The sequence below is a fragment of the Macrotis lagotis genome, chromosome X (genome assembly GCF_037893015.1).
Source record: "Macrotis lagotis isolate mMagLag1 chromosome X, bilby.v1.9.chrom.fasta, whole genome shotgun sequence".
NCBI lineage: Eukaryota > Metazoa > Chordata > Mammalia > Peramelemorphia > Peramelidae > Macrotis > Macrotis lagotis.
The window spans coordinates 188991304-189006432 of NC_133666.1; the positions used below are offsets into that span (position 1 = coordinate 188991304).

Genomic DNA, 15129 nt, shown 5'->3' on the forward strand with positions numbered 1-15129 from the left:
CCTTCCTTGATTATTCTTTCTCCCCTGCCCTTTTCCCCCCCTTAGTATATTTGTAGTTGCCTATTCTTCAATTTGCATAGTCTAGTTAAGGGACTCCCCAAATCCTGAATTCATTGCTGGTCTTTAGATGCCAGAAAAGTGTAGTATTACTTAATAAATATCATACAATGAGCATTTTCTGAATATTGAGAAGCTATTAACCAAGGAGAATGACTGATATAGAGGAAAAGTCTCTATTCTAAGAATCAGAAGGCAAGGGTTTGAGTTAAATTTTTGACATTTCTAAGCAGTGTGACAATGAGGTCAACAATTTTGGACTTTGGGCTCTAGTTTATCTATGAATAAAATGAGTTAAGCATAATCCCCAAGATTAATTCTAGTTCTTAGTATTCAGTGATTTTTCTTATTGAATACATTTCAACTATTCATTTGCAAAATGATTTACACATATATATGTATATACATTTGTATATATAATGTGTATATGTGTATATACATATACATATATGTATATATGATTTTTTTTAAATTCAGGCATCTAGGTCACACAATGAATACAGTACCAGGCCTGAAGTCAGGAAGGCTCATCTTCATGAGTTCACATCTAGCCTCAGACACTAGCTGTATGACCCTGGGTAAGTCACTTAACACTGTTTGCCTCAGTTCCTCAACTACAAAATGAATTAGAGAAAGAAATGGCTAACCACTCCAGTATCTGTGCCAAGAAAACCCCAAATAGACTCATGAAGAGTTAGACACAACTCAACACAATATTTTTCTTCTATCCTTCAAAATATTTTCTCAGGATCAATTTGTTTAAAAATACATGGGACTACATTTATAAAGGATCTTATGTGACCTTCATGAAATAGTTTTATTCTTAAGTTGGAGAATAAATGCCTTTGGAATTGATGAGTCCTGGGGAAAAGAATCACAGAAGAAAGAAATATTGAAATAAATAAGCATAGATAAGTATGTTCAAAAGCAAATAGCCAAAGTACTATGAAGATTAGTCAGCCTTCATGTTTCAAGGGTAAAATAGAAAGGTAACATTGGGAAGTAAACAGACACTAGCTAGATAGTATATTAATTGATAATTATTAACATAATATAAAATACTAATTAATGTGTAGTATCAATACATCTGATATAAGGTAAAGAAGGATCAGAGAAAGATGCTGTGAATGAGGATGGGAAATTTGAAATTATAATAAAGTAGGTATTACAAAGGAATAAATACAAATCTATTTGTCTAATTTCAAACAAAGAGAATGAATAGACAACTTCAAAATAGTTTATTTTCAATGTACATAACTATGTGACATCACAGTATCTTATGAAAATAAACTAGCAAAAATTTAGATTTAAAAAGAGCTTTTTCCCCCCAAAATCACAACAGCAACACATCACAAAATTCCCTTGGTCTCTAGTCTTCCCAGTTGAGAAATTCTTTAGGATGTTACAGTGTAAATACCAGGGAAGAAGGACTAGGATATCTAAAATAATTATTACACTTTTTGGGGTGTGAAAATTCCAGAAATGGTTACAAATAGGTTTCAGAAAGATGAAAAGCAGCTAGAATTTCGGTATCATCAAAATGACTAAAAAATATTTTTGATCCTGAAGACTAGAATTTTATAGCATTAACTGAATTTTTACAAACAATAAAGATGCTGATATTGTTCCTTCCCAGCCCTCAATCCCTAACAAATTGAGGATTGAAAGATCCTGTGGACTACTCCATGTCTTCAATCAAGGATTCATTTGTACTGTTAAAGATGGAGTTAGGTGACCAATCCTGTCTCCAGAAGAGTGATGAGGAACTAGTCACCCTTCCTTTCATGGTCAAGGTGGTGGACCACAATGCTGTCAGATGCTGCTCTGTTGATGCTTTGTTTTGCTTAGCTATTATTTGTTATAAGGAAGGGTATTGTGAGTGAAGGTTATTAGAAGTGACAGTAATGTATTTTTTTAAAAAGCATTACCAAAACACATTTAAAAGGTAAAGCTATCCTGTTCTTTAAAACTTCAAAAGAAAGGAGATCTCAAAATCTCTTCTAGACCGATATTTAGTTCAGATATTCCTTATTTAATTATATATTAGATTAGTCACATTGATTTTAGTGTACTTAGTTATTGGTGGACTTGAAATTGTACTGTTAAGCCATTTCATCAAATTCTGAGTATTATTTAATTGTTCAGTGGTTATGGATATTAGTTCATTCTTATGACCAGGATGTGTGATTAAATTCTACATTAGCGGTATAAAACATGCATTTGTCCTTCGAAGTATTAATGCCTAATAGTCATGCATTTCAGCTGTGTTCAATCAACCTTCTCAAACTACTACATTTTCCCAAGTACAGGAGTCACCTAAAAATGCACTAGTAACATTTTCTGCAGAAAGCCCAAAATCAGAATGTACTCATAAAATTCATTGCAAAGAAAGGTAATGTCCATGGTCTTAGTCTATGATGATTTGTTTTAAGAAGAGCAGAATTTTGGGTTAAAGTTTCATTAGTCTTAAAAAGAATCTCTAAAGTTTGAAATGTAGTTCACTATTTTTAACCCAAGGAGTGAACTCTCTTCTTTCAGAGTAGTATAATGGAAAGGAGTCAAGAGACCAAGATTTAAATCCAAGCTCTAAGGACTATTAGCTGCCATCCACTTTCCCCTAATGAGCCTGTTTTTTCATCTATAAAATGGGAATAAAAATATTTTTACTGTCTACATCACAATACAACAAAACTATCCACTAATTGATTCTTTTCCATTTTGTTATCACCTTCCTGAATGTGAAAAAAATGTGGTGAGTTATTGTTATTCTGAGTCTAGAGTTTTAGAGGGGCAGGCAGCAAGTTGGCAAAGTGGATAGAGTTCTAGGCTTGAAATCAGGAAGATAAGTTCAAATCCAGCCTCAAACACATACTAGCTATGTGATCCTTATTTGCCTCAATTTCTCAAGTTTAAAATGGGATCACATTGGAATAGGAAATGACAACCACTGTAGTGTCTTAGCCAACAAAACTCCATAGGCAACACCATGGGGTCACAGAAAGTTGGACATGACCAAAAAATGAGAATTTTTAGACATCCAGAATCATGTTTTATAGCTCTGTTCTACAATGATCTTTTAAAAATTATCCCATTATATTCATTGACAGGGTAGAAGCATCTAAAAGTAAATCTATACTACTTCAACATTTCTATTTTCATATCCCACTAGATACAGTTAGCATCTGACACAATAATTCTAACACAATGTACACCAAACAATGTATAGGTTTGCTCCCCAGATAGAAACCCATGTCAAAAAATTAGCATCTTGATTGCCTAATGTGAGCCTGTAACAAGTACCTTTTAAGTTTCATTAGCCATCAGTTGATAGAATATTAAATGTTTAAGAACAGAATGCAAGACAATAAGGGAATCTTTTAATACTCAATAGTTTCTATCATGCCCTGAAACAGTATAATTTTGTAGAAGAACTTTTCATATTTTCCATCTTTTACGTCTTACAAGGTCACCTGAGAGGCAAGGACACATCATCTAAACAATCATTATGCAGTTGGAATAAATTAAGAAACAGGAGTGAGAACACTTCCACTTCAAAGTGTAAATGTACACTAGGGAGAGATTTCCCTTGGGAGACATCAGCTTAAGAAAAAAAAACAAGTTATATACAGAAAGTCAGTTCTCAAAATCTGCCTGTGATTTTGTCTTGATTTGTTTTCCTTGTTAATTATTTCTCAGCTAAAAATGACATTTCAATCTTTTTTTGTTCTAGTTTTTCATCTAAATTGAAAAGCACATAAAAATGGGGCAGTGTTTTCTAGCTTATGCTACACAATAAAGCAAAACAATCCACTTAATTGATTCTTCTCCATTTTGTAATCAGCTTCCCTGGCACCCTAGAAGGAAAAAAGAAAAAAAAAAAGAAAAATTGGTTTAGAGAAAAAGTATCCAGAGCAGTGTGACAAATCCTAATTTGATTTATATTTGAAAAACAAATTTGTTTTTACATCTAAATTAGATCTCAAATTAATTGTTTAAAGTCAAGGGACAAAAAAGACATTCTAAGTCAAAAAATGCATCAAGGACCTACTATGTGCTAAGGTATAGGAATATGAAAAGGCAATTTTAAAAAAAAGAAAAAAATTATCCCTCAAAAACTATCCTCAAGGAACTCACAATCTAATGTGTGAGATAACAAGTAGATAAATATATACAAACAACCATATATATATATATATATATATATATATATATATATATATATATGATAAATAGAAAGAAAATGAGAGGAAAGGCACTAGAATTAAGAGAGGTTCCTATAAAAATAATGAGATCTTAGTTGGAACTTAAAGGAAACAAGGGAAACCAGGAGGAGAAATAATAAGGTAGTACATTTCCAGAAGTGGGAAACACCCAGAAGAAATAGTTAAGGCCAAGAAATAGAGTGTCTTGTCTATAGACTTGCCAATCATACAAAAGATGCTTTGTGCCAACAATATTTAGACCAAGACATAAGTCTAGTGGCACAAGAAACAAACACAGTGAGAGAAATAATTATTAATAACAAATATTTTAGGGAGATCCCAAGTTGTTCTTCTTTTCTGAAGTCCTGATATTAAAAAAATTCAGTCTCTTGAAGGACTGCTGATGAGATTGGACTAACTTTCTTGTTGAGACTTCACCCATCTAGAGTAGCCAAAGGCTTGGGTAAACCATAAATTCTTTGAACAGATTGCTCATGGCTAGGAGTGATCTATGTATAGTGATAGTCTCTCTTTCCAAGGGTGACATGACATGATCAGTCTTTTGTTGCAATGCAATATTTGTTCTCTCATTAACTGTTAATCAATTAGAATTTATTAGCACTCTTCTTCCAAAAGAACATAGAAGCCCTGAGCCTGACACCATGGTTATCTTTGGTGTAAAAGGGACAATCAAATGACCATCCTTTTATTAATAAATGTACTAACCTTATTAATGATGAAATGATGAAATTACCCAGAAATGATGTCTCTCAAATCTTTCTAATAGCTATAAAAGTTATGAAAGTCTCCTTACATTCTTTAGGTCTCACACATCAATTTGTCCTACAAGCTACATGTGGACAAAATGTGACAAAAAAATATGAAACACATTTCCATACCCCAGAACCTCCTCACTTAAGAAACAGAGGGGATGAGACAGGTATGGTATTTCTCTGGGCTGTAGCTTTCAAGTAAGATTCAGATCCCAAAGAAAGAAATAGTTCCAAGGCAAAGTCACAAGATGACAGTGTGTACTGACAGCCACTCCTTGGTGTCTCCAGGAGAAAAATAATTTGGTCCAGGAATTGCCAAAAAAAAATCCCTTAAAATTCCCATAGAGAGAGATAACAATTCCCAAAAAGAGGTGATGAAACTATGACATCACTGCTCATCAGCCAAGAGCACTGCCAACTAGAAAGCAACTTCAGTTGAGACTGATGATCAAGGATGCATTCTTGGATACTCATTGACTTGACTCCAAGTTTCTCCCTTCAGAGGTACACTGTCATCTTCAGTGTATCTATGTAATAGCCCAAACAAACCAAATTGATAATTGCCAGAACCAAGTCATCAAATAGCAATATTGATTTCATTATTGATGTGTTACCTTTTAATAGCTAATTCACTCTGCTGTGGTGAGCTATTTATTTCCAGCAGCAATATTTGGATCAGATGTTTTTCATCTGAAGAAACAATTCCTGCTCCTCTCTAAGACTTCAAGTTAAGGAAGTTAATATTACTCAGCACTTTTTGGAAATGAACAACATTTTAGATCAAACCTCCCTGGTCTCTAGATACAATGAAGGTCACTGATAGTTTTGGAAAGAAGCCCAAGTTGGATGAACAGCAAGATTTGAGATTATATGAGAAATTCAGTTGAAAGAAATGGAGAATATTTATAAAAGACATGATAAGTTTTTTCAAGTATTTTCAAGTCTCTCATTCTTTCATTGATTCTTTTTTAAATTTTATTTGTTTAAGGCTATGGAGTTAAGTGACTTGCCCAAAGTCATACAACTAGGTAATTACTACGTGTCTGAGGCTGCATTTGAACTCAGGTCCTCCTGACTCCTGGGCTGGTGCTCTATCCACTGCACCACCTAGCTATCCCAATTCTTTCTCTCATTGATTCTTATACAGAAAAGAAATTAGCTGTAGTCAATTAATCATTAAGTGTCATTCAGTGCTTGTGACGTAACAAACACTGTGCTGAAGCACTGGGCATTATTGTTTGTTCTTTTCTCCGGAAGAGGACCATGATGTCAGGGAGCTGATGTCTTGACATGCAAGGGAAATGGGTTTAAGTGAGGGAAAACTGCAAAGTTGCCAGCCTCACTTTCTCCTCCAGAATCATCTGGGTCCAGCAGCCAGATAGCAATCAAGATGACTGGAGATGGTCCTGGATACAGTGAAGGACTTTGGCCTTTTTAAAGCATTTGGGGATAGTAGGAAAGACAAAGCACAAGACACAAGGTTTCCAAGAGCTCACAGTGTAATAGAGAAGATAAGAGGTAAGCAACTATGTATTAAACAAGTAACCTCCAGACTAAAGTGAGAATAATCACCAGAGGGAAGATACTAATATTAAGGGAGACTGGGAAAGTTTTTTTTTTTGTTGTTGTTTTTTTACAGAAGACAGGACATAAGTTGAGATCTAAAGGAAGTCAGAAAGTGGGTGGAGAGGAGGGAGAGGCATGAGAAATAACAAAGGAAAAGACTTGGGTAAGGAGATGGAGGAACAGTCAAGAGGCAGAATCAAAAAGGATGTGGTGGGGAAGAAGAGAGAAGAAAACTGGAAAGGAGGAAGAGGCCCTGGTGATGAAGGCCTTTGGAAGACAGAGAATTTTATTGATTCTGAAGATAAGAGGGAGCAATTGGAGTTTACTGAGTGGGAGAGTAGCAGAAGGTGATCTCTGGAAAATCACTTGCACAACAGGGTGGAATATGGACTGGCAGGAGGAGACATGAGACCCCAAGGGCTGAACTGGGAAAAATGGGTGAAAGTTGCAAAGAACAAATTTAGAAATTATGTAAGGAAACCTTCCTAACAAATGGAGATAAATGGTCAAAGAATAAAAAACCATTCTCATAGGAAGAAACCCAAGCAGTCTATGGCATGTCAAAAAAAATTGTTTCAAATCACTAATAAATAGAAAAATATAAATTAAATAAACTCTGAGGTTCCCTTTCACCCTCATATTGGCAAAGTTGACCAAAAAATTAAGAAAACAGAAAATGTTAAAATAGCATAAGGATGAAATGATGGGGGAGATGTAAACTGGTCCAGTCATTCTGGAAAGCAAGCAGGAACCATGCCCCAGTCATCTCATTTCTGTCTCTGTCTCTCTGTCTCTCTCTCCCTCCCTCCCTCCCCCTCCCTCTCTATCTCTGTCCCTCTTTGCCTGTCTCTATCTCTGTCTCTCTTTCCATCTGTCTCTGTCTTTGTCGCTGACTGTCTCTCTCTTTCTCTCTGTCTCTGTCTGTCTGTCTGTCTCTCATTGGTAGATATAAGCTCCTGCATGCTCTTATGTCTACAAAATCCCAAGGGGTTCCCCCCAAAATCTAATTCCATCCTATCCACAGAAATGCTTAAGTGTTTTATATCTCAAAGATTATGCTTAAGAAATATATTCTCATTTTCTTGAAGTCATTTTATATAGATTCTCATGTTTGTACTGAACTAGAAATTCCCCTAAATGGATTTCTTTGTCCACTCATATATCTATTCTTTGGACATCATTGTTCTCATATTTCCTATATTCCATTAAATGTATAGATTCAAAGTTAATGAAAGGGATACTCTCAAATTTCTTTCCAGAGCAGCAGCTAAATAGGTGATATTAACACCAATGAAATTATAGATTCATTGAAATATCTAAGTCCTAATAATATTCACAGTACCTCATTACATGTCATCATCTGGTGCTATGAAGCTCATTTTGTTGTATTTACTCAGATCTGTAACCTTTATTGTACCATAGGATTGTGTTTCTCCCACCATGTTAGTGGCATGGCACTGGTATACCCCTTCATCCTCCTTTGTCAGGGGGTTTATCTAGAAAGAAAGATAAGAGAAAGCATAATGGTAAACAAATGCATAGCCCTTAATAAATAAAACACCAATAAATTATTATTTTATAAAATAATTTAGTGAATTATCATTAACAAAATAAAATAAATTATTAATATTTGAGAAATAGAACTTAATAAATAGTTTTACTTTAATTTGATTGAATAATGCCAATTCATTGACTTTATTCAATCAAATTAGACTTCTCAGAAGAAATGAAAATCTGTTGAAATACTCAATAAAAATGAAATCAGGGGTTTTTTTACAGTTGATCGGGCTCTACAAACAAGATTCCCTCCAATGAATCTTTCTTCTAAAAATAAACAAACAAATATTTATCTTTTATTTTGTTCATCTTAGATCTTATCTGCCAAATCTTATGTATTGAACATACTAAGGACTTAAATAAAAGCCCTTAATAAATATTTGTTTGCATGAAAACTTCAAGGTTTTAGACTTCAAGTGTAAATTATGTAAAAGTAATGTGGAAAATCTTCACAGGCCTATTGACAATCTTTTTAGTGTGAATGAGTAAATTCAGCTACCCAGGTAAGTTCCCACGCACTTTTCTTTTCAGCAAGCTTTTACTATCATCCAAACTTTATTCTTTGTCCCTTAATTTCCCATACTGTACTTTATACTCAAAGTATAATAACATGAATGAATAGATGAATGAACTAATGAATGGCTAAAAAAAATTCATTAAATGCTTACTAGGGTTGGGAATGCAAATGCAAAAGTGAAATTGGGGGGGGGTGACTGAGGGAGGGTGTAAGCAAAAGTGATACTCACCAAAACCCAACCTGTACTTTCATGTTTGGATGGACCACCACGAACCTGGACAGCCATATTAACTCTATCTCCTGGCAACTCCTCTAGCAACTTGACACCCTTGGGAGACTCTGTGATCTGTAAAAATCATAATAATCAGACAAGATTTGCATTAAGAGGTGCAGAAGCCAAAATGCCACCAACCTCTTCCTCAGCATGTCCAAACCCTAATTCATTACTATGCACACTATAGGAGTGCAAAAATATTTCATGGATTTCATAATGGTTTCAATATCCATCAACTGCTTGTAGTTCTATTAGTTTTTATGCGAGTTTGAAGTTTTATTCTTATAAAACTTCTTGTAAAAACTTTTTTGATCAGACTAAATGCTACATTGAAAACCAAATTCTACATCTAGATTGAAAAAAAGAAAAAATTGTTGAAGCCATTATCTTACAAGTTTGCAAAAGCTTGAGATTTTAAAGGATATATTTTAATCTGTGCCAATCACATGAAATAATTCATACTTCTGAGACAAAAGGAGAGTTCCTAAGATGTAGGTAGAATCATGGATTTAAATTCAGAAGAGTCATTATATAAAATCTTACCAATCATTTTATAAACAAAAAATAGAGGTGAGAGAGATCAATGCCATGCTGATTTGTAAGGTTACATGGGGCCAAGAAAGTTATGGATGGAAAAGTTATGTATATAGATAAAAACTGAGTCCCACTCTGATTTTGAATTTGTCTGTCAAAATCAACACAATACTGGTCAGACAGAAGGACAAAATTTCTCCATCAGAGTCAAGAGTTCTGATTACAAACATTTTCTATGTAGTATATACAGCATGTCCTAAAAGGACATGCTGTATATGCTACATTTTTACTGCATTTATTTTATTTACTACATTTACTGCATTTATTTATTTACTACATTTATACTGCAATTTTAAGCTTCAGCAGTGTAAGTGATTTAAGTATAAATAGCTAAAAATTAGACTTTAAGGGGCAGCTGGGTGGCACAATGAATAGAGAACTAACCCTCAAGTCAAGAGGACCCAGTTCAAATATGATCTCAGATATTTACTAGTTGTGGGGTCCTCGGCAAGTCACTGGCCCCCAATGTTCTCCCCTTCTCTATCCCACAAAAAGTTAAGCTTTAATAGTATAGTAAGACTTTTGAGATGTCCTAGATAGAAAAATAGATATTTTAAATTTTTTTTGTAAGGTAGTAGAATTAAGTAACTTGCCCTAGGTCACACAGCTAGGTAATTATTAAGTGTCTCAGGCCGAATTTGAACTCAGGTCCTCCTGACTCCAGCTGCAACATGCAGCTGTCCCTAGATATTTTTAATTAAGGGCACTTAGACTTAATGAAACATTTCTACTAAATGCAAGAAAAATAATATTCCATTCAAGAAGAGTAGATAGTAGGCAATTATTAGAATGTGCATATCAGTAATAAGGGAAATTGAGGTAATGACAAGTTCAGTTGGTCAGCAGTTTGGTTTTACAGGGCACTCAGTATATGTTCCCTCCCTTTTTAAAATGGTAATGAATTTTAAAAACAAATGTACTTGAACCAGACAGCTAAGTATATTTGCATGTTACATTATGTAAATATATGTGTACAGACATCTTTGATCAATAGATTTGGGACCTCTAAATTTTAGCCCAACGATCCCACAATGTAAATATTTGTGAAAGCCTATTTCTGCAAAAATTTTTAGAGGCTAAAGTCCTTTCTTTAAAATATCTCCTATAATGATGAACCTTGGAAACAAGCAAAAGTGACTCAGAGAAAAAGTAGATCTAACACATGCTTCTTCAAATTTGTATTTATAATATCAAATTTTAACCTCAATTATGTAGATGTACAAAGGATAAACTAGGGATACTCTTAGAAGAAAAGTAGTGGGGGAATAAGCAGAGACCTTTTGTAGGATTTCAGTGAAGACTTGATGGAAGCCAAGAAGTATAAGTAAGAAGGGGGAGAATTCTAGGGATATTAACTAAGGGAAAGTCATGGAATTGGGAGATGGAGTAATATATACAAGGAAAAGCAAGGAAAATACTTCCACTAGCCATTTTTCTTTAGGATGTAGAGGGGAGAAAGTTGTCAGAAGACTGGAAATGTAGAAATGAGTCAGATTATGAGGGGATATAAAACTCAAATAAAAGATGTTATATTTGGCCGTGGAAATCACAGGGAACTACTGAAATTTGTCTAACAGGGCACGATGTGGTCAGAACTAAACTTTAACAAAATATTCTTGGCAATGGAGTGAAGGATGGAGTATAGTATAGAGACTTAAATCAAAGAGACAAATCAGAAGGCTACTGAAATAGACCAGGCATGAGGAGATAAGGGCATGCACCACAATAGTGGCACTGCCAGAGAGAGATTGTAAAGGCAGCATCAACAAATTGGTAATAAATTGAATATGGGGGGATAAGAGTGATCTTGAGTGACTGGGAGGACAATGGTAGACAATATAAAGGGAGGTTATCAGGAAAAGACAATGAGTTCAGTTTTGGATACATTTAGTTTAAGATGTCACCTAGGGGCAGCTAGATGGCAGTAGATAGAGCACCAGCCCTGGAGTCAGGAGCACTTGAGTTCAAATCCGGCCTCAGACACTTAATAATTACCTAGCTGTGTGGCCTTGGGCAAGGCACTTAACCCCATTTGCCTTGCAAAAAAAAAAGAAAATAAAAAAAAAAAAGATGTCACCTGAACATCCATTTCAAGATGGTCAACAGGCAGTTGGAGATGAAAAACTGGCAGTCAAGGGAAAGATTACAGTTAAATAAATAGATCTGAAAATATCAACAGAGATAATAACTGGAGTTGGAAGCTGACATGATCTCCAAGTAAAATAATATAGAAGGGGAAAATAGCCCCCACTCCTCAGGGGATAGAAATGGATAGAAATGGATAGAAAACCTAGTCCTGAAGAAGAGGTGGGGCACCATAGATAAGGGATGCTAATGTTGGATTCAGCTGATTCTGTCAGTATAGTTTGTTAGAAGGGGAAAAAAAGGAAAGGAAAAAAAGAAGGCAGGGAGGGAGGAAGAGAAGAGAGAAGGAAGAAAAGGAGAGGAGGGGGGAGGAAGGAGGGAAGAAACAGGAAAGGAGAGAAAATAAGGAAACAAAAATATTTTAAAGTGCCCATGATATCCAAAGAGATTACATTACTTGCCCACTAAATAATCTTAAGACTTGATCTTGGACCTTTCCTGACTTTATGCCTAATTCTTTTACCACTGAGTCACCTAGCTAGCTCTATATACCTTATTGTCTTCTTTCATTTATATCCTTTGTTAAGAGGAATGGCATACACCACAGTGGTGTTCTTTTGCTATCACAGCACCCCATATAACACCAATGATACCCACCAAGTAAACACATTGCAAATACTTGCATGACACTGGCCTAGTCAATGTACTCTGACATACCTTCCTCCAGGTGATGATGGGGGTTGGAACAGCCTTCACTTCACAGGACAAGTAGACTTGGGCCCCAGTTACATTATGAATTTTTTTAGGTGGCATAACAATCACAGGAGCTGGAAAAAAAATAAAAGAATAAAACTATCAATACGCAAATTTTTTTGTATTCTGTGCCTGTCTTAAACTATCAAATAATCCTTCCTTCTCTTCCCAGTCTGTTTGCTCAGAATCTCTATATCAGATAGAATACAATGAGATACAATGAGAATAAGAAACGTAAGAGCACTTTAAGGTTTTATATCTCTGAATCAGACTAGAACATGGAATAGGTTTATTTTTCATTTGTTTTGTTTGCTATTTTAAAGCATTCCTCCTTAGAACCAAAATGTATATGTATAGATAAACTCCCCAAATAGTAATTTACTATACAGAAGGATTGTGAAGAGTTTCTCTTGGGAGAGACAGGAAACAAACGTTTATTAAGCACCTAGGGAAGCAAGCATTTATTAAGCATCTGGGGAAGAAAGCATTTATTAATCACATAGGGAAACAAACATTTTTTAAGCACCTACCATATGTCATAAGCACTTTACAAATAAAATCTTATTTGATCTTCACATTGACCTTTAGAGGTCGGAACTAGTATGAACCCCATTTTACAATTTTACAATTAAGAAAACTAAAGTAAACAGATTCAAGTGACTTGCCTACAGTTGCACAACTAGTAAGTGTCTGACATCAGATTTGAATGCAGTTAATGAATGTGTTACCTAGATGCCTTAGCCATACAAACAGAAGACAATCTATATGTAAGACAAATAAATTGACAACTAAAATGAATGTATTAAAGGAGCAGTGTTTTGCAAGAAATATTTTAGTACTGAAGATATTAAAATAATTTCAGTAAATGTTATTAAACAATTCATGGTTAAACCAGGAGTTTAAGATACACAGTAAATCCAGTAATATGCATGTGGGTCCTGATTCATATGAATAATTAATCCCATGAAGTGCTTACATATATTTGAATTACCAAATAAACAAAACTACTAGAAGTTATATTTATGAAAAATATGGTCATTGGTTCCACCCTAATGGAAACAAGTAGTTTGAATTTGAAATAAAGAGCACTAATCACAACCTAACTAAAACATCAGAATTCATATTATATACTATGTCTAATTTCTGTTCTAGGGAGCTGATAATGAGACATCATCTTCCTCTTGGTAGAGAAAAGGTGGACTTTGGGTATTGATGATAACATATATTGGCAAATGCAAATACAGCATCTGTTTTTCTTTGTTCTATGGGATCAGGCAAGACTATTGGGAATTGTCTTCAATGTAAAAAAAGGTGGTAAATAAAATGTGTGATTCTGAGTGGATGCAAAGTAACTTGTACTAGAATAACCAAATATGGAATAAAGGGAAGATGTCTCCAGGTGTTTAAAAAACAATAATGTAAGTGGAGCCAAGATGACAGCATGAGGACAGGATTTCCCAGAAGCTCACTTCCAAAATACTCCAAAAACCTTAAAATTATGACTCTAACAAAATTTTAGAGAGGCAAAACCAGAGAAAGACCCTTTGAAACAATTCTCCAGTCCAGGGTAAGTTGGAAGATTCATGGGAAGGGTCTGTCCCACCAGGTCAGAAGATGCAGCAGTGCAACAGCTGTACAACCAGGGTTGTGCAGCACCGGAGTGAATGAGCTTTAGTCTTTCAGGAACAGCCTGCCCTCAGAGTACCCATGGACCTCAAGTGCAGCCTCAGGAGTCCTAGGAAACAAAAGCCACCCAGCAGGGAGCCACCTGGTAGCTTTTTCCAGAATGTTTGGTCCACAGAAGGTAATGGGGGTTGGGGAGACTGTTGAGGTCTCTCTGCTATCCCTGGGACAGGACTCTTGTGCTTTGATCAAATGCAGACCCTGGTTCCAGTCTGAGACCCCCATTGCCATAGCAGAGTAGCTCCAAGGGGGAGTACTTACGATCATCTCACAGACCAGAGCATAGGTCAGAGCCTCTCCTAAAACATTGAAGGAGCTTCCAGCCAAGATGGCGGAGAGAAGACAGGCACAGTTCTAAAGTCTCCTGATCTTTCCCCATCTAACATATGAAACAAACCTCTTAACAGAAATCCAACCCACAAAACCCAGAAAGAAAAGCCAGGAGAAAGAATATCTACCTCAGGATTTGTCTTCTTTAGCTTTGGGTGAGTTCGGGCAGCAACAGAGGGCCGATCAGCCAAGAATCAGCCAAATTAGTGGCTGAATTGGAGCTGGGGAGCCTGAGGGCCCAAGAGCCAGACCTGCTTGATCAGCTGTGTGGCTAGACCAGGGGGCTTGAGTCAACTAGGGAGCAGAAGCGCACTGACCCTCTGGAGCTTGCCAACAGGGCTGGGGGGGGGGGAGTTCCGGTGCAGGAGAGCTGTGGACACCATCCCTGGGCTCCTCTGGAGTCCAGCCTCCATTTCTGCTGAGGCCTCTTCCCAGAACAAACACAATTACAGACTACTTCTGCCTCAGGAACAGGTGTGTGAACAGAAGAACCAGCCCAGCTGACAATAGGGAGAGGGATGACCTCACCACAGGGTATAATCCACCATTGATTGAAGACAAAAGGATTTAATAGCTTCAATCTTTCCCTTCAAGCTAAGGGAGAAGGCCTCAATCAAGGTCACAGACACTTCAGAGAAAGCAACCAACACCTCCTACTGGCCAGCCAGAGAAATTGCACTCAGTGAGTAAAGCCTCTAGGGATCCCAACACCAAACCCCTGTGAACCAGCCCCTCCCC

At 36.0% G+C, this 15129-nt stretch overlaps 1 protein-coding gene across 1 annotated transcript in view; it reads right to left on the minus strand.

The window, feature by feature from the left end:
- Nucleotides 1-1284: 1284 nt before the first annotated feature.
- The window catches only part of IGFBPL1 (insulin like growth factor binding protein like 1), a 61137-nt gene continuing 47292 nt past the window's right edge, over nt 1285-15129 (minus strand). The window contains exons 2-5 of the mRNA XM_074199977.1: nt 12343-12452; nt 8902-9018; nt 7941-8094; nt 1285-3911 (exon numbers count right to left, since the gene is read on the minus strand). Coding sequence (XP_074056078.1) covers nt 7945-8094; nt 8902-9018; nt 12343-12452 — 377 coding nt within the window. The 3' untranslated portion in view covers nt 1285-3911; nt 7941-7944. The remainder of the gene's footprint in view (nt 3912-7940; nt 8095-8901; nt 9019-12342; nt 12453-15129) is intronic.